This window comes from Dermacentor variabilis, chromosome 4, assembly GCF_050947875.1.
Source record: "Dermacentor variabilis isolate Ectoservices chromosome 4, ASM5094787v1, whole genome shotgun sequence".
Taxonomy (NCBI): Eukaryota; Metazoa; Arthropoda; class Arachnida; order Ixodida; family Ixodidae; genus Dermacentor; species Dermacentor variabilis.
This window is the reverse complement of record NC_134571.1, coordinates 96,306,626-96,331,803: the sequence shown is the minus strand read 5'-3', so window position 1 is coordinate 96,331,803 and position 25,178 is coordinate 96,306,626. Positions and strand designations below refer to the sequence as shown.

Sequence of the window (25,178 nt, the reverse complement as noted above, 5' to 3'; positions counted from 1 at the left end):
GTTCTCACTCCCTATGTGGCAATGAGGAGATTGTGAGAGCGAGCCGTTCGGAGCGTGTCGGCTTCCTCTGTTTTGTTGCTTTGTAGGATATTAACAAGCCAAATGAGAGCGCCCTCAGAAAAAATTTGGAGACAATTGAGCGATTGGATGGAATAAACAAACGACCATCAAATGAAGTGGTAGTGAACCGACCTATGTTGGTCAGATGCAGCATCTGTCAAAAAGAAAAAAAATCACAGTCTCGCCGTAAGGGCGAAGCAACAAATGCGACATAAATATGTAAGAATATTACACGTAGTGTAAGACTCGTAGCTTTAGTGGCAGTACATGAATTGAAGCAAACGTAAGTTGACTAAGTGAAAACGAGCGCTTGTGCTAGGGTCCTCTGTTTGAGTCCTACCATTGGACAATTTAACTTATGTTTATTAATTAGAACCATCTTTCTTGGAGGGTTTCCTACCACTTTTGCCTATCAGGTATGTGTTTCAAGCCTCTTTCCTGGGCCGATCCCGGAGGTAGTGCACAGCTGCGCCAGTGAAATTACATCAAGGGTTTGAGCTTTTTTAATGTTTCGTACGTTTAATATCTAAGTCTGAGACCATCTAAGATGCAAAAAATGCGCTGTCAGTGTTTTGTTTCATGGGATTTGTTTGTGTGCTGCGATTCTCAATATTTTGAGGAATGATTCTGTCATGAATTTACGACCTGGTATGAGAAACTTTAGTGATAGAATGGTGTGGCATTATAACCCGCATATGCCGCATGTCATATAGCTTGGCATGGCATATAGCATACATATACCTAAATATATATGGAACCTCAAGGCGACGACGGCGACGACGACAAAAAATTCGCTTGGATTGTCCATGTAGCTGCTATCGCACAAAAGAAATAAATAAAACTAACACGTTAGAAGCATGACTGTTGTTGAATGTCGGTTGGGTGTAACTCCTGGTGTTTGAACGCTCAGGTGGTTGAGGACAAGAGTTAGCCTCGACATCTCTCAGCAGCGACTACAAGAGGCCAACTAGATGCTCTGGAGTCAGCTGCGGTCACGCGCACCGAGGCTTCGCTTTTCTCTCTCTCTCTCTCTTTTACAACGGCTGAACGTCAACGGACCCAGTGTAAATGTTGAACCCTGACAAACATTCAATGAACCAATCGTGTATTTTAGTCGCCTTCAGTAGTCTAAAGATAGCATTCGGCTCTCAGGCTAAAATAGGACCCCGTTTTTTCGGTCGAGCAGCAAGGCTTCGTCACTCTTGCGTTCTCTTTTTTCGCTCGTGGGAGGACCCTTGGTCAAACTTCGTGCGCCTCCAATTCTTGAGTGCCAATTTGTTCGGCGGAACGCTAAAGTTTGGCTTTGCCGCCGCCACGTCGTTTAAGCTTCTGCTATTTTTGAAGCGGCGCCTTCCCGAATTTGGCCGACGAGCTTTCAGCGTTTCTTAAGACTCGGTCAGCTGCTCAGAAAAGTCGAAGTCTTCCGTCATACCATCAATGCGCGTCCCATTTCAGCGAACGCAAATGACAAACTTGTGTATCGAAGTCGAGAAGGGCTGCCGGACAAAAAGTGCCCGCGAGCGCATACAACCTTGACGTGTAAAATGGCCCGTCGGCGAATGCTGATTGCGTGCTCTTTCGGCCGATTGTTTGAGTCCACGTGAATTGAGGTCTGCGGCGTTCCTGCTAGGCTGCCCATACACGCTAAACGCTTTAGGCATTTGCCTGCGGCTGCTGCAACGTTGTTAGCTGAAACGCCGTGGAAAAAAGAAGAAACGTTGCCTCATGTGCCACCTGGACCGGTATGCGACCGAGTGACAGCTCTAAAAGAACCAAACACACACCAAGAAAAGCGACAGTCGTCTTAGTATGCGGGCTAGAAAGTGAAGTATGACGGAACCGACGAACTATGACTTTGTAGTAGTGCTATTATTAGCTCGCCAACGGATTTCCCACGAAGTTGAATTTGCATAACCGGGGAAACGTGTCTCTGTAACAAAGTGGTGCGCGCTATTTACTTTCTCCGCTCATTTTGGGTATCCGACGACTGTCGCGCACAGCGGGAAGCAGCGTGTCATGCTGTCGCTCAAATTCGATTAGGCCGCCGTTCCTGCGACCCACTGGGCAGGGATATTTCGGACAGCATGACCCACGACGGCTGTGAGTGCATAGCTCGTCACCTTTCGTTAAGATCGTCGACGTGCCCTGGGCTCTCTGAGCTTTGCGGCTGTGAGCTCGAAATCGAAAGTTAGAGCGGCAGAGGTATAATGCTTTGTGTATAGACACTAGAAACGTTCAAGAAAGGCGTTAAATGAATTTGTAGTGGCAGATTATTCATCCTCAACTTTTCTTGCTTATGTTTGTCGGAATAATATTGATTATTAGCGGTGAAAATAAAATAAAAAAATAGTCTGCCTCGATTGCATCCTGGGAACGTGGATGTACAGCAAAGCTGCCGCGGACGTCAGACAAGTGCCACCACCCCAATTGACGTCAGGCGACGTTAACTAAGCAGCAGCACCACAATCGACGTACGTCACGTGCGCATGCACGTGTGCGGAAGTGCAGCGTATGGACGGATGCAAAAAAACTTTAGTGAAAAAGGGACCTGCGATGTTGCCAGCCCGGGCTCAGGGCACCCGGGTATTATGTGCGGTGAGGCATAGGCTTTCCACTGCTGCCCGGGCCCCCTGGATATCCCATAGTTGGTCGTGTAGTTCCGAGCTAGTCAGAGCGTTTAGCCATCGCTCCTCGAGAACGTACGGGTTCTATGTTGTTCTCTACATATATTGCTCTGATCTCTGAGCATACTTCCTTATTCTTCTGGGCCGTCCACCAAGCGCAAGGGCCTTATTGAACTAAACCAATGTTTAAAGCGTCAGAAAACACGTGAAGTACGACTCGCAACCTGCAGACATGATAGCATCAGATTGTAATTTGAGCACACAAGAAAACATAATTCTGTTACGCGGAAACTTAAACACAAGCCTCTTTTCTAGCTGCTGTTGCGGTATACTGTTGTTGGAAAGTGTCTGCCATAATGCCGATTACGGTCGCAGCTAACCGTGAGCGATAAATGTAAGGGGTAGAGCACGCAAACATCAACGACAGATACACTGTGTGCCCACGTTCATCACACGCGCACTGCTGCACACGCATACGTGTGCAGCAGTGCAGAATAAATCTTCATTCTTGTAGGCCCTCCGCCTGGCGCTAATGTGTTAAAGAGGTAATTCAATTTTTCAAAGTAAACTGTGCCGCAAAAGTCGTAAAGTAGGACCGACACACAACTTACAGACATGACAGCAGCAGATTGTAATACGGATATACGAGTGAGCGTAACTGTGTTACGCGGAAACTCAAACACAAGCACCTTTTCCAGCTGCGGGTTTTCGGGTGAGAACGGCTCGAAAAATCCCGTCCAACTATAGGCTAACAGCTTCGATGTAAAATTAAATTAACTTGTGGGTTTTACGTGCCAAAACCACAATCTGTTTATGAGGCACGCCGTAGTGCAGGACTCCGGATTAATTTGCACCACCTGGAGTTCTTTAACGTGCGCCCAATGCATGACACACTGGCATTTTTGAATTTCGGCCCCATTGAAGCGGTGAAATTGGTGGAGAAAGTTTCTTTGCTAAATTTTGCTGCCAAATACCGGGACAGATGGTGTGTTTGTGTGACGGCATGTATGCTGAGTACGAGCGCTCAGAAACATTGGGCGACCATGGTAGCATAAGGTTCCTGGAGGCACCGTGTCTGGGTCACGCAACTGCTATTGAATTCCATAGTTATTGAATTCAAGCTTACTTCCCAGACTTAAGTCCGAGAAGTACAGAAGAAAATTAGTTTGGAGGAAAAAGTCAAGGTCATACGTAAGATGGAATGGGCGGCTAGGAGTGCAGAGATATCTTTGCCTTAAAAGTGCAGACACGCATTGGAGGAAGAGGTCAGAAAATTTGGTGACCAAGTGCAAAAAAAAAAAAAAAAGAAATTGAAAGTACACATATGACACCCGAAGACGGAACCCGGGGTCACCAAAAGAGAAACATAGACGGCAAATTGTATACAATGTATGTAAACAAAAATAGTCCACGGAGTTCCACAAAGGCAAGGAACAAATGAGGAAGTACTCGCCGCAGTGGTTTAGCGGCTATGATGTTGCGCTGCGAAGGACGAAGTCTCGAGATGAAATCCCGGCCGCGGCGACCGAATTTTGATGTAAAAACGCCCGTGTCCCATGGTTTGGGGGCCCGTTAAAGATCCGCAGTTGGTCGAAATTAGTGCAGAGCGCCCCACTACGGCGTGCGTCATAAGCTGCAGATCGTGGTATTGGCAGGTAAAACCGCAGAGTTAAATTCAAGTTAGGAAATAAGATTTGTACGATAACCAAAAGGGTACTTTCCTGCCTTCTGAGGACCGAGCTGGCTGCGTGAAGACAATACGGAAGTAAATATTCGCAAGGGGGTAAGTTATGTTTCGGGGACGACTCAGCACATTGCAATAATATACCAAGATAGTTACCCAGCTAGAAGTAGAAGTGCTTTAGTTCAAAGCTGAGGGAAGTTTTAACTGGCCAACGGTCGAGATAAGCAAGATCTGTTTACAGTATTAGTGAAAAAACAACAACCACAAAAAAAGAAAAGACATAGTGGATAGGTAAGGATCGTCATAAGGATAGGAACATTACAGTGTAAGTTGAGATAAGCAACATGCTGGAGTGCAGTGGATATAGTAAAGCCGCATTAGCGCATGCGGTCTAGGTGGCTACTTGTCGCCACCTCATTTCAGAGGAGATGCAATTAGAAATCGTCATTATTGCATATACTAGGGCGTGTCGATAGCACGTTAGCGTATACTGCGAATGTTTGTGCCTTGGCGGAATCTTCCTCCATGGATCGGAGGCTCCGACCACGTCATGGATTACCCACCCGGAGCGGCGAAAACATTCATGTGAAGTAATGGAGGTGTACTCCATTGGAGTGGAGTTTGAGCTATACCCGCATGGGTGTATGTACACAGCCATGTAACAGTCACGAGTGCGCCGGTGAGAAAATAAAACCGGCCCTTCTTTTGCAATGAAATTCACTTGACCATAGTATAAATCGCACTTGCACTCGTACTAAACTAGGCATCACTAGACAAGGACTTAAACTAGGCGTCAAACTAGACACAGGGGACCTTTAGTTGGAGCACTCTCATCAGTCGTGCGTACAGAGAAATGCAAGAAATGTACAAAACCCAAGTGTCGTTCTGGCCTTTCACGTAAACGAAACACACACACACGGCTAAACATAGCACTAAACTCATCCAAATCGGGACGACTCTCGAGAGGACATCCTTTAGAAACAGTTCGCTGACGACGACCAAGGTTCCAGTCAAGGTCGTAAGCTAATTTTTTTCGGACGACGGTTGATTGTTGAAATTTGTCAAATGCTCTGCCAGTGGTGGCGAGAAAAGAAGCCGAGGAAAGTAAGTGAAAAAGCACATGGAACTCTGTACCGTTTGGCTGCACAATCTGTGCTGAATAAAAGCTGAAAAAAGAGAGGAAGTTCAGCAAATGGTTCCTTGTGTATCCGGACGCGCTGCGCGATCGAAGCCGTTGGCGTCGCAAAGTTCAGGGCTACAAACATTTGCGCACTGTGGGGCTTACTGAACTGTTTTTAAACGGTCACAAGGACGTAATACTGTCATGTTTGCTTCCTGAGCATACAAGTTGCTTATGCAGCAGCCGTAGTTGAAGGAGCATCACAAACGACAGATGTCAGTGCTCTTCTCTTGACGACTTCATTATCGTGTTGATCACGTCCTCACGAGGCCGATAAAACGCTCTTAATGTCCAAGAATATGAAGACGTGATGCGCAAGCCGGTCTTAGAAGGTATCAGTTTCCTCACTGTTTAACTGGAACAATGCTGCTGTGGAAATAAGTGCATCTCAGTGTCTGCGTTTCGCATTATTTTCGTTGGCATACCATAGAAAGTACTACGTCGCTAGTCTCGGTAACTAGTCCTGACGAGAGTAAAAACTCCGGGTGTAATAGAAGAGTAATGTCGTTATGAAAGCACTGCATCGGAGAGAGCTTACACAAATTGTTCCAAGTCATAGTGTCCTTGCCGGTTGCTGATGTTGTCACGAAGTCGTGTTGGAATTATACCTGTAAGACCAGACAATTACGTAACGTGTTCCAAATAGCACAGCGCGGCAAAGCAGGCCTTGAGGTCCCTAATCAACAGACCTGATCCAACTTCACGTTGCTTGAACCTTTGCGACATACGTTAACAGGTTTGTATAAGATAAAGAAACAAATAAACAAATGCGTAAATAATAAGTAAGCGTCGACAGAAAGTGTTCATCGGTAGGAGTTGAGAGTAATGTATCGCGTAAAGCGTGCGAGTGCGACATTTTCAACATGGTCACGGCAGGGACAGCTCAGTATCATAATATAGAATCTCGCCACCGTCACGGCTCCTACATGATATCGAAGATACGAATCAGTCGCGACTTCGAGGCTAGGCAAGGCTAGGAGCGACGTCGGAGGGAAGCAGCACGCAACCCTCGCCTAATCTCAGAGGTCATCCTTTCGATAGTGCTTCTCTGTTCGTGCTTCGAGAAAGACAAGGAAAATGAAATATAAATGGGTGGCGTGACAACTGGGCACCATACGCTTCAGAAAGATGCCCCTGAAGAGCACAGCGACCTCGTTGGAGCCCCTGAATTCGAGACGGATCTCGCTGCCAACTTATGCAATCGCAGTGACCCTTTCTGTCAACCTTCTCACCCTCTAACTAGCGATCCACTCTAGCCGGTCGGCAGTGAGTCGACGAGGAGAGGTGTTAAGGAGGGGTAGTGTAAATTCACGGAGTGCCGCGTTAATTGCGTTCGTTCGCGAGTCCTGTCGGAGCTGAAAAACACATCCTGACGCTGTGTACGGAGACGTAAAGTCATCCATCTCTCTTTTAGGTGTTGTTAACGCGGGCCCATAGATGTCAGCGCCTATAGAAACGACCCGGCCATATTTGGTTGATGTGAATACGCAAACAACATTCATTAGCAGCTCTTAATGCACGGGAGCGACAAAACGACCCCTTCGGTTACGCAGAAGCGAATAAATGGCGTGAACGTATGAGCACGAAACTGCAGCCGCAGAGGCTTTGCGCAAATGGTTGTCTTGTTTCTTTCTTTTCCTCAGGAGAAGCTGGTGTCTCAAGTCAAGCGTAATAAAACAGGATCTAACTCAATTCCTCGCTCAAGTGCAAAAGTGTGTGCGTTTTTGCTTTATCATTGTCAAGCGATGCTGCTGACCACTTAATCCGGAGTCACACCCAGGGACAGTTGCCATTACACAACGTAGCAGAAACAAAAAGAAAATTCAGCAGGCTTCAGCGGTTCTGAACACATCTACCGCGACAGCAGCAGGTCTTCGCAGCGGATACTTGGATCTTTTTAGGAACAAATTGTTCATGTTGCCTCGTTCACACATGACATAAGCACACGAGCGGAAATGGCCACACCAAAGAATGAATTGATTAGGAAAAAATATCAAGATTTCGAGGAAAAGTAACACGGAGGTGAAAAGAAAGAGAATTCTTTGTAATGGGGGGTGCTTAAACGTTGTCTTCATCCGCTACAGTGTTGCCTGCTGTGGCCTCAAAAATGCTTGCATAGACGCTGTCACTCTTAAAGTCTGCCTGGTTCAAATGAAATCTGCACAAAATAACGACGAGCGGACATCAGTGTTACGCGGACAAATTCATTGGCAAGTGAAGAAATCTGTAAAGAAGCGGTAACAGAACGGACAACTTGAAGTGTAAGCTATTCGGGTATTTGGGCTAGCTTTCTGTCATGCCATTTTTCCTAGCACATCGCAGACTTTTATTTCTTTATTTATTTTTCACGCAGAGTACGATGGATATTCGTTTGTGGGGTTTCGATCTCACGCGCCTCCTTGGTATAATTTATTGGCTGCGCTATCTGTTGGCTTCGTATGGTTGTGGCTAACGAAAATTGGGCTCCAGTCACTCCGATCGCTCGCTCGCTCGCTCTCACTCACTCACTCACTCACTCACTCACTCACTCACTCACTCACTCACTCACTCACTCACTCACTCACTCACTCACTCACTCACTCATTCGTTATCTCGGACAAATTGTAGAGAGAGAGAGAGAGAGAAGTCATAAGGGAAAGGCAGGGAAGTTAGTCAGGCTGAGTCCGGTAGGCGACCCTGCATGATTAAAAAGAGAAAGGGGATTGAAAGAGGAGATGAAAGGGAAAAGTTCACACTTTGCACATTCAGACAGACAAGCGTTCGTCGCTGAGTTAATCACCGGCGGTTATACAAGCTGCTGCATTGCAAAACACGCAGCAGCGCCTTTGTACATAGCAGACGTACGCTGCCACTGGCCCAAGATATCTTCTCCTCTGTAAAGGGCCTGTCATCTAAGTGTCCCAAAGCTGTCCGAAGGGCTCTCCTCTCATCTTTCTGTGTGGGGCAGTCACATCAGAGATGTTTGGTGGTTTCCTCAACACCACATATGCTGCAATTGGCATTGTCCGCCACTCCACTTAGGAATGAGTATGCGTTTGTAAAAGAAACTTCTATTCGCAGGTGGCACAGTAATGTTTTTCCCGTCTGTTAAAGCCCACTAAAAGTTGTCATTTCATATGTTGGTCTATGGCGTATAGGCGTCGGTTGGTAAATTCCGGTGTCTTCCATTTCTTTAGAGTAATAATATGGGCAAGCCCGCTGACGCGCCACGCTGCATCGGTTCTCGAGAATGGTATCGAGGTGCTTTCACATACTTCATGTGCCTCACGGGCAGCTTTGTCGGCATATTCATTGCCAGTGATGTTGCAGTGCTCAGGTAGCCACTGAAATACAATGCCGTATACTATGTCCACCGCTTGATGGTGAGGTAATCGTATCTCTGCTACCAATTGTTCATGTGGGCTGCAGCGCAGAGCTAATAAAAGTGGCTGCAGGGCTGGCTAGGACAAATAGGAAAATGCACTACCCTAATGGGAAAAACATTAAGCAGATCCAGCGCATATGTTGGAACCTGCTTGAAGAGAAGATTTAGGGAAGCGGTTAATTAAAATTTTTACAACTAACGAGATCCTTACAACTGTGTTTACTATCATCTTATATGACATGTAATCACATGAAATATTTATCTTTAGCCATCTCAAAGGTCACAACTTTATTCACATGCAATTTTCATGTTTATGCACCACACCGCTGGCAAGCTAAGTTGAAATGCGAACATCGAATCAGGCGGATGCACATTGTCAGATTTCTACGCAGCAATGTCTCAAGGACGGGTACCATACAGGATGCATGCCGAAGGAGGAATCGTGATGGTGGGTGTATTCCCTGAGAAGTACGACACATATCTAGCCACATTTAAGTATTATGTGCTTCCTGTGTCACCGTGTCACATGCGCGCAGAGTCAGTGGCACATACCGAATGACTAAATCAAAATAATGAAGTAAATCAAAGAATACGTTCATTATAACATGCTATTATATTGACAGGCCGGTGAGATTTAGAGATACTTGTGAACTGACACTATATGTCTAGGTTTTCGTAGGGATCTTGTTGTCATTATTGTTGTTGTGCAGAACATAGGTGCGCTTACTGGCACTACTTTGTCGGTCAGTATACAGGGGTTATATAAGTCTGTTCTCTGGTACTTGCCGTCTGCGCACATATAACTTCGTATAGTTACCCACAAATATATCCACCGAGATACCGACCAACCCAGCAGCAGACAACAGCCTCGCCAAGCCTGGCAAGGCAGGCCCAAAGAAAGCTTCGCTTTAAAACCAGGAAGACGCACCGTTTCGCTCAAGACAACACACCCCGACTTATTGCGTGAATTAAAAAAAAATAATAATAATAACCCGGGTAATTCACAACCGAATCCGATGGCATCAAATCTGAGAAAAATAAAATTAAGAAACTGTGGTACGCACCAAAAAATAGACAAATATTGGAAACCACAGCCGTACGCGAACTGTAAGCACTGAATGCGTGTGCAGCCGGTCAGTGCACCTTCCCGGAATATGAACCGGTTTGCTGATAGCCTATCTGGCTGTCACAATAGCGAAGTATAACCCGTCGTGGTTGCTGAGTGGCTATGGTGTTGGGCTGCTGAGCACGAGGTCGCGGGATCGAATCCCGGCCATGGCGGCCGCATTTCGATGGGGGCGAAAACACCCGTGTACTTAGATTTAGGTGCACGTTAAATACCTAAGGTGGTCGAAATTTCCGGAGTCCTCCACTACGGCGTGCCTCATAATCAGAAAGTGGTTTTGGCATGTAAAACCCCATAATTTAATAGCGAAGTATACAAATATAACAGAGCACGGCTCGCCCACTTAGCTGTAAATCGCTTACCTCTCCCTCTTGTGGCTTCTCTGTCGTTAAGATGAACGCCAGAAGCAACTGGTTCAGCATCAACTGCCGCTAACGTTTCTTTCTCATCATCATATTTTATGTCCACTGCAGGACGAACACCTCTCCCAGTGGACTCCAATTACCCCCGTCCTGCGTCAGGCGACGCCTTTCTATGTGCCTGCAAATTCCCTAATTTCATCGCGCCACCTAGTTCTCTGCCGTCCACGACTGCGTATCTCTTCCCTTGGCACCTTTTCTCTAACTCTTAATAGACCACCGGTTAACTGCTCTAAGCATTACAAGTGCTTACAAGTTTGAGTTACAATATGTCACCTGCACAGAAGCTCCAGCTGGCGTCAGCCAGTCAGGAGCGCGATTATGCGAATGTGTCCCCTTGCCGCTTGTTCCTCGGCGTCACAGGGCGGGCTTCGCAGTTTCGAGTTCACTCCGACCTCTAGAGCGAGCCTCGTTAATTCTGCTCGATTGCCACGATTGCTGTGAAACCAAGTAGTACAGCGCCGGCAGTTCAGTCGCGACAAAGAAAGCCGTGCTAGTTTGATATAGCTGCGACCTTCGATAGCACCGCGGCAGACAGGCGAAGGCGAACTGGGCCGTATCCCTCGCGTGTCGGCTCGAGCACGTATACAAACACTTGTGCTCGTTCACTGTGGGACTCCTTCACGATAAGTTTGTGCGCAGTGTCAGCATCGACAGATGCAGGCGGCGTTGCGGCCTTGCCTTAAGTACTTTTCCTTTTCGCAGAGGCGGTGCGTTAGAGTAAGGTACGATATATTTCGATTAGCTATATGCACTAAGGCCACACGGGCGTACAGAGCTGAGCGAGCCAATTACTATACCGTGATATTTTGTACGTCACTGTAGATGACGTAGCACATCAAGATATTTCCGAGTTTATACTCATGTGACACTACTATTAATCGTTAGAGAAGTCAAATTGAAAAGATCGAAAATATATCTTTGCGTAATGAATGTTGAGAACATTGCGCGCTGCGGACGGCAACTGCACAGAGCCCCTGGTACGCCTCACGAACGCATTGGCTGCTGTTGCTTCCGAAAAACATACGCACGCGCACCGTATTTGGTAGGCATTCTATGAGACCAATCAGCACAACGTTGAAGAATGTTGGGCTCAACACCCATATACCACCCTTGCAGTACTCCACGGTGTGTATAGCGTTGAGAAGTTGGGCCGTGTATATATATATACATATACTCGTAGAGTCTGCGTCGCGCACAATATACAACCTGTCAAGGGCGCTAGTTGCGTGACAACTCAGTGGTTATAGCTCATCTGGCTTCCAGTCAAGGAGGTTAAAGAAAAACTTTTAACCTCCTTGCTTCCAGTTGCACATTGCTGTAGTGTCACGAGCGCGATCCCCAGTGACGGTAGTGGTTATTTTTATTCTCCGCCCCGTGAACAGACGAAGGAAAGGAGGCGGCATGACGACAAAGGCGTTACGGAACGGATGGGAGGGTGGCCAAAGCAAGTCTAATTTCGAGCTCTTCAGTGTCGTCGCAGTAACGAAGGGAGGGAGGGGGAGTTACCAGTTTCTTATCTGCACCGTTCAATGTGGAAAACAGAAAGGAAGTAGCAAATAGGAAATTTACAATAAAGCCGAAGATAGCTGAGTCAAGCACTCGCATGACCTAATGCAATCTAGACCATGCCCCACACCCCCATTCCTCTACACACCCAAAGCTAACATGTAAAACCAAAAAGGCAGCTGTCTTAGAGTTTTCCATCACTTTACAGCTCAGTGAGTGCAGGGGAATTATTCCATTCACTCTGTCTCTTCCGAGAAACGTGAGCGTTGCGCAACGACGTTGTGGCTGTTCAGGAAGGAAAATGAAAGTCTCCGTGGTTTGAGGAAGGGAAAAACTTGTTACCGCGTAGATGAGCCGTACACGGCGCGGCACGAGGGGCTTTAAACTACAGGAAAGGGGCCGACCACATGTCACAACAGCGCCGTAAGGAAACTTTCTTTCTCAAGGTATATGGGCCTCTGGGCTTCAAGGAACGCTGGATACTATAGTCTTCACATCAGTTTCACATCAGGGATAAGGACGCGTTCGCTTAAAGCACTGGCGAAGTTATCGCTCGTAAAAACAAAGGCCACCGTAAAGCATTACGGGTCGCTTGCGCCCTTTCACAGCAAGCGCTGAGTGGCCAGGAAAGAACTTCATAACATTGCTTAATCTGGAGAAAACCAGGAAACACCACTGATTACGTATGAGCATGCGGTGTTTCACATCATTTTCCTTTTTGTTCTTTGTTACGTTTCGTGGACATGTATATCTCATATATTTTGCTTTATGAAGGTGAATATAACAGTTAGATTAATGTCACGTTACGACTATGTACCGACGCTTCACTTCCACGAGCAAGAACCCACTAACCTAGACGCTATCTTTCGTATTTAAGGCTCAAGAACGGGTTTGCTGTGTCCGGTACGCCGTCGTCGTCTGGACTTTATCGTGCCGTCCTCCTCGCCCTCAACATAAACCCTCACAATACGCTGCAGAAGAACCAAACTTTGCCCTCCGTAAACGAGGAAGGGTAATGGACCTTCAAGAACTTATTGTTTGCTAACGAGAAGGAATGTGACGCAGGTGACTTCACGGGGCTCGATCTCAAGCACAGCGGCAATACGCGAGTGGGAGTTGTGCCCGGGGGTGGGGGTCTCGCCGATGGGTTGTCACGCAAAGCTTAAAAATTAAATCATATTCCGGGTTTTACGCGCCAGAATCACGATCTGATTGTGAGACACGTTGTAATGGGGGACTCCGGATTAATTTTGACCCCCAGGGTATCTATAACGTGGTACCGATGCACGAGACACGGGCGTTCTTGCATTAGACCCCATCGGAATGCGGCCGCCGCGGCCGGGATTTGATCCCGCGACCTGGTGCTTAGCAGCGCGGCACCATAGCCGATAAGCCACCGCGGCGGGCGCATGAGTAGGGTTGATGATTAACATGCAGCAGACAAGGATAGTGCTCAATAGCCTGGCAAGGGAACAGCAGCAAGGGAACAAGCCCGGCATCCAACCCACCGACTCGAGATCATCTGTGCAATGCCGTATCCACTGGGATGCCGCTTCTGTAGTCAAACAATATTTGCCCCTTGGCTGCTTATGAGCAGTGCTGTGTGCGACGCATACTCTGAGAGTAGTGGTGTCTGTGCATATGTGTTCAAACACACAGGCAGGCAATATGTTCAAACAGAATAGCTCGTGCTTGATGTGGTCGTTCGCAGTGCGGCTTTGCGCAAACGCAGCCTCATTTTCAGCGTTGCTTTCGTTAAGACGACTCTTTGGTGCATGGGATGTTGTTAAACGACGTTTCTTAGGTACCGTCACTATCGTCACCAAGTCGCCATCATCGTCGCCGTTGGCACGGAGTGTCGTGCAGTCGTCACGCAGTTCAGTTGGACTCCTTTGCAACGGGTTACAGATGTTTTTCACGAAGTTGACGATGGCTGAGGTGCCGTGGGCGAATGATGAATGACTTTAGTTGCGGTAAATTATTTCATAGCCAGGCGGTGACAGTGATGGTGGCGGTGATTCTGTTGTTGATGCAGGCTGTGTTGGCCTGGCCGTCAGTGTGGGAAATTGTTCCGCCTGATGCATTGCTGTTCAAGCTACAAAGCACGATACCACTCGCTCTTTAATTACAGTCGCCATTAGACAAGAGCTGCATGGCGGACGTCCGAAGTATGCCGATTTTTGCATGACTGCTCAAAAGAAACTTTTAGGTGTCGGGAAATAATGATGAAAAGGATTGCACGTATAGTTCTTGCACTTTTTCGTTGGTACTGGTGGAGGGAGTTGTAGTGGCTGCAAAGTGTTATTGTTTAATAATAATAATAATAATAATAATAATAATAATAATAATAATAATAATAATAATAATAATAATAATAATAATAATAATAATAATAATAATAATAATAATAATAATAATAATAATGATGATGATTATGATGATGATTATGATGATGAAGTGAGGCGGTAATATCAGATAGTGTCGACCATTCTTGAGTCTTGTAGAAGTGAAGTAATGACTAGAATGTGAGGTGCCGTCTCTCGGGGGGACCAGTGGGAAGGGGCCAGGCGTCCAAAACCTGTGGCCTCAGCGTAGGGGGAGAGGGTGGCTGCCGCCCTTCTCCGGTGCTCAGCGAGAGCCGAGCAGACCATGCTGCTAATCCAGCAGCTGGTTCTCTGGTGTTGTGGGACACATCTTCGAGCGGGCATTCATCGCAGTTACTTGAGCTTCCCCGCATGCTGCTGGTGCCCAGCCATATATGCAAGACGGGTGAATGACTCAACCAGCAGGCAGCGCTAATGACTCGAAAGTGTCTTGCTCGACGTGAAACGAGGAAGGGTAACGAACCTTCAAGAACTTATTGTTTGCTAACGACAAGGAATACGACGCGGGAGACGTCACCACAGGCCCCGCCTTGTCTCGTACGACGACGGATCGGCAAGCCTGCGCCTACAAATACATTTAAGGCCAAACTGGCGTTAGCAGAAAAAATCACCGCCAGTCCACGGTGGTCAGTCTGGTGGAGTGGGAAGGTTATTTCGCGGGTATCAGCAGCTGCATTAATTTTCTGCTATGACTGCTATTTCCCTGCTATATCCTGTCAATAGTGTACAAAGTCTTCTTCGTATCTTCGCCTGCTCTAAGTCTCCTGTCTCTTCGTCCCCAAAGCCGCAGCGCTGGAAAGGAGCAGCAAGCGACTGATTGCCCGGTTTGAAGGTGCATCCTGGCGCGGCGCGCTGGTGTGACTGCTGTTTCCATGACGATGCGCCGCCGGCGCGTGATTTCAGCACGGGTGAACGTCCCTGGCAGAGGCGCAGGATTTTTCTGGAGAAAGTTCCGGAGTGCGGCCCTTCGAGCCGCCCCCGCCAGGACTATGTCCAGGTCGATGAAGTATGGGTGGTCAAGCAGTTGTGGTCGATTTTCCGAGGGGCAGGAAAAAAGCTCCCTGGCCATTCGGCCCTGGAGTCGGTCGTCCCGTTGCCAGCGACTCCAGCAAAAAGCTAGGCCAGGATATAGCTCAGCTAGCTGTCTAAGCGTGTGATATAATACTTAGATTGTGATGTATCGACAGCTGTACACGCGCGAGGCATTCATGTGAGGCGGACAGTGTGGCCAGTCTCGTCGGCCACACTGTAGTGTATCGAGTGTACAGCATTATTGCCCGAATTCATCCGGGCACAGGACTTTATGGAGGACTGTGAGTCCGTGTGAATAGTACGCTGAGTGAAGGCTGCAAAAGCAGGCTTGAAGACGGCGTCGCATGCAGCGGATAGCGCAGGCAGTTCCGCCATTAGTGGGTCGTTACAGACAGGCCGGTAGGAGGAGTAGCCCGTGGCCGTGCTGTATACGCTATGGCTGAAGCTTCGTCGCTGAGGGCGGAGTCGGTGTAGACAGCGTAGTGACGGGGAGGAGCGTCGCAAATTTCTGCTTCACGCCACCTTGTGAACGCCAACTGCCTTTCTGCGTGGTCGGCATTCACATTTTGAGGAATAGGTGTAAAGTCCCAGGTCAATGGAAAATCCCACGGAGCAGTGGAACAGGGAAGAGGCGTTGAGGGGACTGGCAAGTGAAGAAGCGAGAGGATGCTGCGACCCGATAGCTTGGCTATTATACTTGGAACTGATGTAAATGCTTGTCAGCCTCGGCTATTGCCTCGGCCTGATTCATCTGGTGTTGCTAAGTGGAAATAAATATCATAACGCAGACATCGCAGTTCTTTCACGCAAGGCGAGTGGCTGACAACTGAGCTGTTACCATTGCATATACGAAGTCATCAGCTCTAGGTGTTCCCAGCCAGTCTCCCTGCCAAGCACTCGTCCATCTCAATGGTGTTCAGCTGCTGGCATTTGACGAAAACCGCCGTATTGAACATCGCGTAGCCCATAGCCAAACATCCTTAGTCACACACCTTATTTTTTAATGTCACATCATTATAGGCGGACTTCACCCACTTCGGAGGTATCGTCATGTGGCCCAAAAATGTGGGCGCATCCCGAAAGCAATGCACAATCTAACAGAGCGTCTCAAATATTTAGCTGTGACGAGGGAAGGATGCGAGAAACTGGCATGTAACGCACGCACCAAACGTCTCGAAGAACGGCTTTGGCACAAGAGAAGCATGCCTGCGATAGTGGCCTAACGGTTAGAGCATCGGGTTTACGTGCTGGGAGGCGTAGGTTCGGTCACGCACTTTTTATAGCATTATGGGCGGACTCCACCCACTTTGAAGATATCTGAAAGAAAATTCAAGATGTTCTGAGCGATCGCATCGCAGTATGCACGATGTCGCAAAAGAGATACTATATATAGACACGTCACTTTGATAAATGACAGCATGCGCCAGGTCAGCCATGACGCACGCGTGCACAGCTGTCGATACATCACAATTTAAGTATGATATCGCACACTTAGTCAGCAGGGCTTTATATTCTCGCCTACTTCTTTCTCCTTTTTCTCACGTGGCCTTTTTCGCTGCTAGCTTTACTCGAAATTATAGGGACGAGGTGGCGAACGAAAGTTTCGCGATAACTAGAACGCTTATGAAGTTGGTGTAAGTAAGCTGCGGGCCGTAATGTTTAGAGTTTTTGAAATGCACGTCGTGATGACAAATGTAGCGAAATAAAAGCATCAATACTGACAACCAGGCTCGATAAAACTCATTCGACAGCGTCCTTCACCGTATGCGCCATGGTCAAAAGCAGTCACACGACTCTACGTAGTTTGCGACGAACGTACTGCGCCTAGAACAGGAGCACCATATCATAAATTATGTGTGTTCAGCGCAGAAGCAATTGTTCTTTCATAGCTTTGGGAGGCAGTGCGAAGATGTCTTTCTTTTTTTAATTATCGCGGTACCGTGAACTTTAGCTAACATTTAACTTTATCAGACAAAAGCATTAAATCACGAGGGCTTGTCGTTAATATCACTGCCGCTTAATTTCCATGCGTTCAGTACGTCAGAGCACCTGCGGAATATTTGCCATCTGCAAGAGCCGTCTTCGGTATTCGCTGACTGCACCATTCCTTAAGGACACTTGTTAAAGAACTGTGGCTAAATAGTTGTATGGCAAAAGACGGCACCATTCACATGTGAAGAAAAAAAAATGAAAGAGTAAGAACTATCTAAGGAGGCCACGGTAGAATGAACGCATAACAATTTTTCGTTTGTTGTTCGGCGTGCTGGTCGCTGTGCAGCACATGCTAACAGCGCGTCATTGACGAGGTTAATAATGACACAACAAGGACACAGGAAGGAAGAAACGTCGGCCGAATGAAGACCCTATTGAGATAAACACGTAACAGGAAAAATAAAAAGGCCTTGGACTATACAGAAAGACTGCTGTGTGTTCCACACGCATTCCCCCGCCCCCCTTTCCTTTTTGTTGCGCGTTCCAAGCATAGGAAGCATAGCATTCCCCCCAAGCGTAGCAACATCTAGCCGTTCCTTAACCAAAGTGATTGCGGGATGAGTAGCACTACTCACGAATTCGTCTCCATAGGTGACAACGTTTCCGACTCGAAGGCAGAACTCCCGGCCCGAAGCTCCAGCGGCTCTTTCGGCGTACCAGTGGAAGAGCACCGAACTTCCTGCGGGCAGCTGATTAGATTCAGACGTATTCGGTTGCGCTTTTGTGGTGGATCCGAACGATGCCTCTTGTTCACAGTCTTTCAAACACGAAAGGATGGGAAAAGAGCGCGACTGTCGAATTCAGTGGCTAGTAGTCGCACCATGCCTCCTGCATCTGTAGCATCCGTTTCCAATAAGCACAATAGCGATTCTTGAAGCAACGGCTCGAGGCGAGAATTTTCTTCAGCAACCTCAAAACTTGTTCTGATGCCTTTAAGATCGCTGAATGCTCCCGATGTCCTATTCCTCAACTTGCCAGCGTCCAAGGTTCTTTTTTTTGGCGTTTATCACGCGCACGTTTTGGCCGGAACTGACTTGCCTGAAAGAAATCGCCAAGGCACAAGACTATACCGTCGACGTACCGGTCCGAAGGCACCTTTATAGGCTTCGTCCACTCCGCAGATGAGCCGGACGCGATGCTTTCGCGCGCTTAGCGTCCGACGAGATCCAAGAGACGATGCTTGTTGCAGATACGAAGGCGCCCGCCGCTCCAGGTGTTGCCAGGTGTTGCCAGGGTCTAAAGGCAGGCTTGTTGATCGTCAATGATCGTTGGAAATTCCAGGGGCAGCACAGAAAAAGAAAAGAAAGATAGAAAGAAATAGAAGAGAAAAACCACTCGAACGAGTTTCGAACCACCAGCACACGTCACTCGCCGTCGAACAAAGCCAGTGAGAGGCGCCGAGCGCGACTGGATCACGGCAGCCGCAGAGCGCGGGTAGTGAAGGGGCAAGGGCGCTCGCTCATACTGTCCGACCGGCGGAGACCCGGCAACCTCTTTCTCCACTTTCCGGTCGCCTTCGACGCTCCTCGCAGCTGGTCGTCGGTTGCAGCGCGGGCTACATTACGCAAGCCGCCGCCGCCCGGCTAGCCGATCGACCGACGGGCACGCCGCGGTGCCGTGGGTGAGACGAACTCGAGGAAAGAGGCAAAGCCGACGACGCTTGTTGTGATGGGCGGCCGATTTCCTCCTCGGACGCGTAACAGCCCGACCGGCGATGAGTCGTTAACTCGTTAGTCCCGTAAGCTTCGTATTGACGAAAAATGTCGAGGCGATCCACGCGGTGCGTAACTACGGGAACAAATACAAGTACAGTCGGCCGCGAAAGTTTACGGGACACGTGCTTCACGGCGAATATGAATTTCTGCTCGGTTTTAAGGCATGAACCTTCCGTAATTTAATTGATCACTGTGTAGGTCGCAAAGACTACTACACCCCGAAGCACTGAGTTCAAGGCTCTAGCTGCGCCCAGGCTTCATGAGAATAGGGCTTGTTCGGCAAATTACCTGTCCCGTCAACTTTTGCGAACGACTGTATCAGGGCTCGCGCGAAATAAAATTTGAGAGAGCGGAAACTTAAATGTGAGAGGAGGAGAAAGGGTGTTGCTAGCTGCCGCTGGACCTAGCGTCGCAAAAGCTGTCGGCACTTTTCCCTCCAAGCGTCACCTATCAATTGAAGCAGAGTCTGATGGCCGTCAAAACGCTTTAACATGCTTTAGTATGATTTAGAGAGCCTTCGGTAAGCTTGCACGAAGAAGAGGTAGAACTCCCGGACCGCCTTATCGTCGGGCACAGATGATTGAACACGTTTTGGTTTTATTTATAGCTATTAGCTATGCGCACCAAGTGTCTTGTGTTTCTCTGCATTGTAATTATGCAGCAAGGTCACTGCTTACAATGAGAGCACCGTGTTTTCTTTGCAAAACGTGCACGGCCCATCGGGGCCCAGTGGCCCCCTTATGAGCAAGAAGCCCACGGGTGAGACCGCTGACCTCCTTAGCCTGGCCTTGTGACGAAACAATATCCCACAAAGTAAACAAAACCTGGAAAAAAAGTCACTCGGAGATGTGCGATGAGAACGGCAGTCTGGAGCTGCAGAAGTAGTAAAGGCAAGGCGCAGAAGACCAGGACTCAAGAAGAAGAACACAAACGACAGGACCGGCGCCACTCACAACTAAGTTTATTTCCGCAGCAAGCCTGTCGTTTGTCCTGTCGGTCCTGTCATTTGTGTTCTTCTTCATGGGTCCTGGTCTTCTGCGCCTTGCCTTTACTACTTCGAGCGTGAACCAACTAGCCCAAGCAAGAGTTTTGCTGGAGCTGCACAGAGTTATGTAGACTGATCAGATTGGGAAAATCGCCTGTATGCACTCGTAGGCATAGCCAAGCGAAGATAAGCACTTTCTGGGTTGTTGGAAGCATATGGAGAAAGTATGCCGGCGTCATTATATCTATTCTTCTTTGCAAGTGCTCTCAGCTCTCTAGCGCTTTGTAAAAAAATCGCGATGACCATGAAAGCAGCACTGCATGCTCTTGTGAAGCGGATCTATTCGCGGCTTGCTGGAAAGGTAAGCTTGATAGCTACGAAAAAATTGTATTTACGCAGGAATTGAAACGGATATCGAAGTGATAGATAGATAGATAGATAGATAGATAGATAGATAGATAGATAGATAGATAGATAGATAGATAGATAGATAGATAGATAGATAGATAGATAGATAGATAGATAGATAGATAGATAGATAGATAGATAGATAGATTTAATGAAACGCACATATTTCTTGCAGCATTGTATACGTGCTACTCAGCATGTGGAAGGGGATGAGGGACTGTTGTCGTTTATTAATGATTTAACATGGGAGAACAGTAATTACCACTTTAATGGTGACTGATACAATTGCCTTAACATTGATATCGACGTTGAAGTTTCTTTCAGGAAGTAGATTAACAGCAAAGGTGCGTAGAACACGCTGCATGTAAAATCCCAAATATTCAACGCAATGTTACAATGCCAGTTTTATTTATTTATTTATTTATTTATTTATTTATTTATTTATTTATTTATTTATTTATTTATTTATTTGATGCTTGATTCACCTTTGCAGGCGTTACAGCAGGGGCACACATAAAAATAAGCATCATATTTGAAACCAATAAAGAAACTAATTACACAAAGCGCGGTAAAAATCATGATTAGAGACAATGGATACAATCATAGGCGGAAGATCATTCCACTCTCTTATACATATAACAAGAAATGAATAGCGCAAGACGTCACTTTTAAAGGGAAATTCATTTACTTTGAGGCTGTGGTCCCTTCTTTGGGATATGTAGGACGGCGCTTGGATGTACTTCTCATTATCGATCCCAGTTTTGGAATGGTAGATATTATGAAAAAATTTCAACCTGAGGTTTCGTCTACGATCCTTCAAGTCTTCCCATTTAAGTTGAGTTTTGCTTTCTCTCATCTATACTAAGTTGACGATACCAATTACCTGAAACGAATCGCACTGCCCTATTCTGTATGTTTTAAAGCGTATCGGCCAGCTCTTTGGTATACGTGTGCAAGCAAACACATGCGTACTCTAACAGTGAGCGCACATTAGTGAAATACAGTTTTCTTTTAAGTTAGATGGAAGTTCGCTGGAATTACGTCTTAAAAAAACCAAAACACGTGCAGCCTTAACTTTTATGTGGTGAACGTGCCTAGTCCACCTCAAATCACTCGTTAAATAAACTCCTAGATATTTATATTACGTGGCCGTGCTTAAAGCAGCGTTATTTACGGTATACGTAATCAACTGGTATGAACGTTTCCTTGTAAAGGTGACGTGAACGCACTTCTTAACATTCAATGACATTTCTGAATGGGCACACCAGGATGCTAACATTCAAATTATGCTGCAAGTATTTGGAATCACGTTGATTCTCTGTAGTCTTGCAAACTACACAGTCATCCGCGAACATTCTGAACGAAGATTTGAGGCCAATAGTAATATCATTTATATACAACAGAAACAAAAGAGGGCCCAGAACTGAGCCCTGAGGAACTCCTGAGGTCACGGGAGCATACGTGACCTCAGGAGTTCCACAGCAGTCGGTCGTTCTCAACAATCGTTGAGAACGACCGACTGCTGTGTTAGAGAGAGATACTCGGCTATCCATGCAATAACAGATTCATTCAGTTTATAGCCCCGTAATTTACTAATAAGAAAGTCATGAGGAACAACATCGAATGCTTTTTTGAAATCCAAGAAAATACAGTCAACTACTTAACGCTTATCTATTGCTAGAGCCAAATCATGTGTGAACTCAACAATTTGCGTTGAGCAAAAAAAACCTTGCCGAAATCCGTGTTGACTAGGAAGCAGAAGATTATGTTTAACCAAATGTGCCATTATACAGCTATAAAGGACCTGTTCAAATATTTTACATGTTATACTAGTTAAAGACACCGGCCTGTAGTTCTCAACGTAATCTCTTGGTCCATTCTTATGAACAGGTGTAACACATGCTAATTTCCATTCACGAGGCAGTGCTTTCTCAACTAAGCACTTCTGAAATAAACAGTAAAAGTACAAAGATAACGTCGTTGCTGAACAGTTCCTTATTATCGCTACTGGAATATCATCTGGGTCACACGCTTTAGCTGGTGTGACACTTTCTAACAATTTTCGAATATCAGACACGCTAAAAGTAACCTCAGGCATCGCTTCTGCCTCAGTTGAAAAAACCGTGTTAACAACGGTTTTGAGGCAATAAGAAAACTTCACTTTAGAAAGGTGAGGAGTTCGCAAGCAGGTCGGTGAATCCGCGAAGCAGTGGGGGAACGCTCTCATATCGATACAGAAAGCAAGGAATTCTACTAGGAACGCGCTCGTTTGATTATGGTACACCTGAAGAGACAGGCTATAGCGACAACGGGTGCACAGCCCAGACTAAAGTGCCTACTTACGTCAGCCCATACAGTCGTGCACTTAAGTAACGGGCGCATAAGCATAGAATGAGCCAGGGCAAGGCACATAAACATTCCGCAATTGCTCACTTCACTTGCTTGTAAATAGAACATATATGGCTACGTTCTGGGAGAGCGTGGTCACAAAGCCGCATATGTCCGACGTCATGCATGGACAGGACCTTTCAGATTAAATGGGAAGCTGTGACTTGTACAAATTAGCAGAGCAATGGGCAGATGTATTTTGCGTATGGTCGCATGAAGGTGCTGCAATCGCGCTTACAGTAATTTGGACAGTACCCGAGATTGTCTGCAGCGTTCCTTGTTTTTTTTTTCTCCCAACGCACTATTTCCGGCGCCCGTTAAAGCCGCGCATCTTTCTCCCCTTCACCCCCGGACAAACGAACAAACGCACGGACGTCGATGAAACCTAAGTGTTTCCCACGCACTGCACAGGCTGTCGCGCATGCGAAACAGGTGGACACGGTATGGATGACGGGAAGATGCTGTATTGCTGAGAGGCCTGTAGCAGAGGCCGATTACCTGGGCAAGTCGCTCCGCACTTGTCTCTGAAAAATATGATGCACCTCGAATGGCGAAGCATATGCAAGACACCCGAGACCAAGGGACGGCCAAAATTCTCACGAGGAGAACGCTTGCCAAGAGAGTGGACTCCTCCCTGACCTGCAAGAACGAATACCGTGCGCCAAAGATGCGCGCCTTTGCTGCGTGATGCGAGCCGAGGAGGCTTAAAAGAAGAAAATAATTGCTCCTTGATGTAAGTTGTGCAACGGGTCCGCCAGATGATACGCCCCGCGTCTATTTTCCTCTCCGACGGCACCGTACAGACAGCTACACCAAAAGCGCAAAGGGCGGGTCGCCGAGCGTCGCGTGTCTCACGTCAATGTGTTCCGCGCCGAGCTATGGAACGGGGAAGACACAAAAGGGCCGACCCCTAGTTTAGGGCGCGGTACCAAATGGCGGCCGTGGCCGGAGTGCGTTACTCGCGTAACGACAAAAGGAAAGCAGAGCGAGCGGCCTTTGCATCGCTCCGCACGTGTCACCGATGCCGTGTGCGGCGACGAGACTATGCAGACAGGTTATAATGATGATGATGGTCTCTCGGACGGTGGGCTCTGCAACGACGAAAAGCCTCGTCGCCGTTGCGCAACGTGACGATTCTTTTCTTTGTTGTTGTTTTGCGAACACACGCGATGTGGGCAGAAGTGCAGCAGCGCGTTACAGAAACGAAAGCAGTGAGCCAATTAAGGGTTAACAGAGAAGAGGCAGGCTGATCAAATGAATGCTGAGCTTATCTGATGCAGCACACCGCTCGCTGTAGTTCTTGAGCTCAACCACCGGAGAGGCCAGTGACGCTGCTGTCAGCGTGACCTTCTATAGAGACTATGTGACGACGGCTCACCGCGCCACTCGCAGCAGGATCGAACGAGAAACAAATATATTCAATGTCTTGTTCGTACAGCACTCAGAAAAACGAGGACAAGAAGAACACATGTGCTGACTGTCATCTGTCATTGTACAGCGAAGCTGTTAGCCTCTTGTTGGTCGGGATTGTTCGCGGCGTGCTCACCCGGAAAACGGCTGCTGGAAAAGAGGTACTTGTGCTTGAGTTTCCGCGCAACAGATTTATGTTTTTTCGTATAGTCGAATAACCATCCGAAGCTGTCATATATGTAGGTCGTAAGTCGTACTTTACGTATTTATTGACGCATTTTACTTTGAGAAATTCAGTTAGCTTAATAAAGCCCTTGCGGCAGGCGGAGGACCTACGAGAATGAGGATGTATGTTGTGCTGGCGGTACCGCCACCTGGCGGCCGAGGCCACTTCTTCTTCTTCTTTTCTTTAGAAATGCCTTTAACAATAACAACAACAGACCGCTCAGTGGCTTCGGCAAGTTGTTGCTGAACGCAGGTTCGTTTTCTGGCACGAGTGGTCGCGTATAGATGAGGGCGGAATACAAGAACACTCGTGTACCGTCATTTGGGTGCCCATTAAAGAAAACCCAGGTGTTCAATTTTAATCCGTTGCCCACCGCTATTTTGTCTTTCATATGTAAGCTTCAGTTTACACGACAACCAACGAATCAATTAATGAATTATGACGGGTAGTTAGTTTCAAGTTCTCTCTTAAATATGGCTCGCAGCAAAATTGAGTGGCAGGATCGAGGCTTTCAACAGAAATCGCGTGAATGATACGCCGCTTATACGCCACCATGCGCGTATTCATACAAACCAAAGCGACAATGCTATACGCGATTGCCGTAAACCTCGGAGTCTCCGTGTAACAAGCTCATTTCACACAGTGAGCGTTCCCTGCGAGATAGATCTTATC

General features: G+C 47.3%; 2 protein-coding genes across 3 annotated transcripts in view; one reads left to right on the top strand and one right to left on the bottom strand.

The window, feature by feature from the left end:
- Window positions 1-25,178, top strand: part of LOC142579540 (flavin-containing monooxygenase 5-like) — a 135,506-nt gene that overhangs the window by 56,771 nt on the left and 53,557 nt on the right. The gene's annotated exons all lie outside the window — the stretch shown is intronic.
- LOC142579539 (flavin-containing monooxygenase 5-like) overlaps window positions 1-25,178 on the bottom strand; it is an 82,776-nt gene that overhangs the window by 37,536 nt on the left and 20,062 nt on the right. The window contains exon 1 of one of the 2 annotated variants that reach the window (XM_075689866.1): window positions 17,950-18,897. The exons of the other annotated variant lie outside the window; for it this stretch is intronic. Within the exon in view, the coding sequence (XP_075545981.1) occupies window positions 17,950-17,963 (14 nt within the window). The 5' untranslated portion in view covers window positions 17,964-18,897. Of the gene's footprint in view, window positions 1-17,949; window positions 18,898-25,178 lie in introns of those variants that run through there. 2 annotated transcript variants of the gene reach the window in all.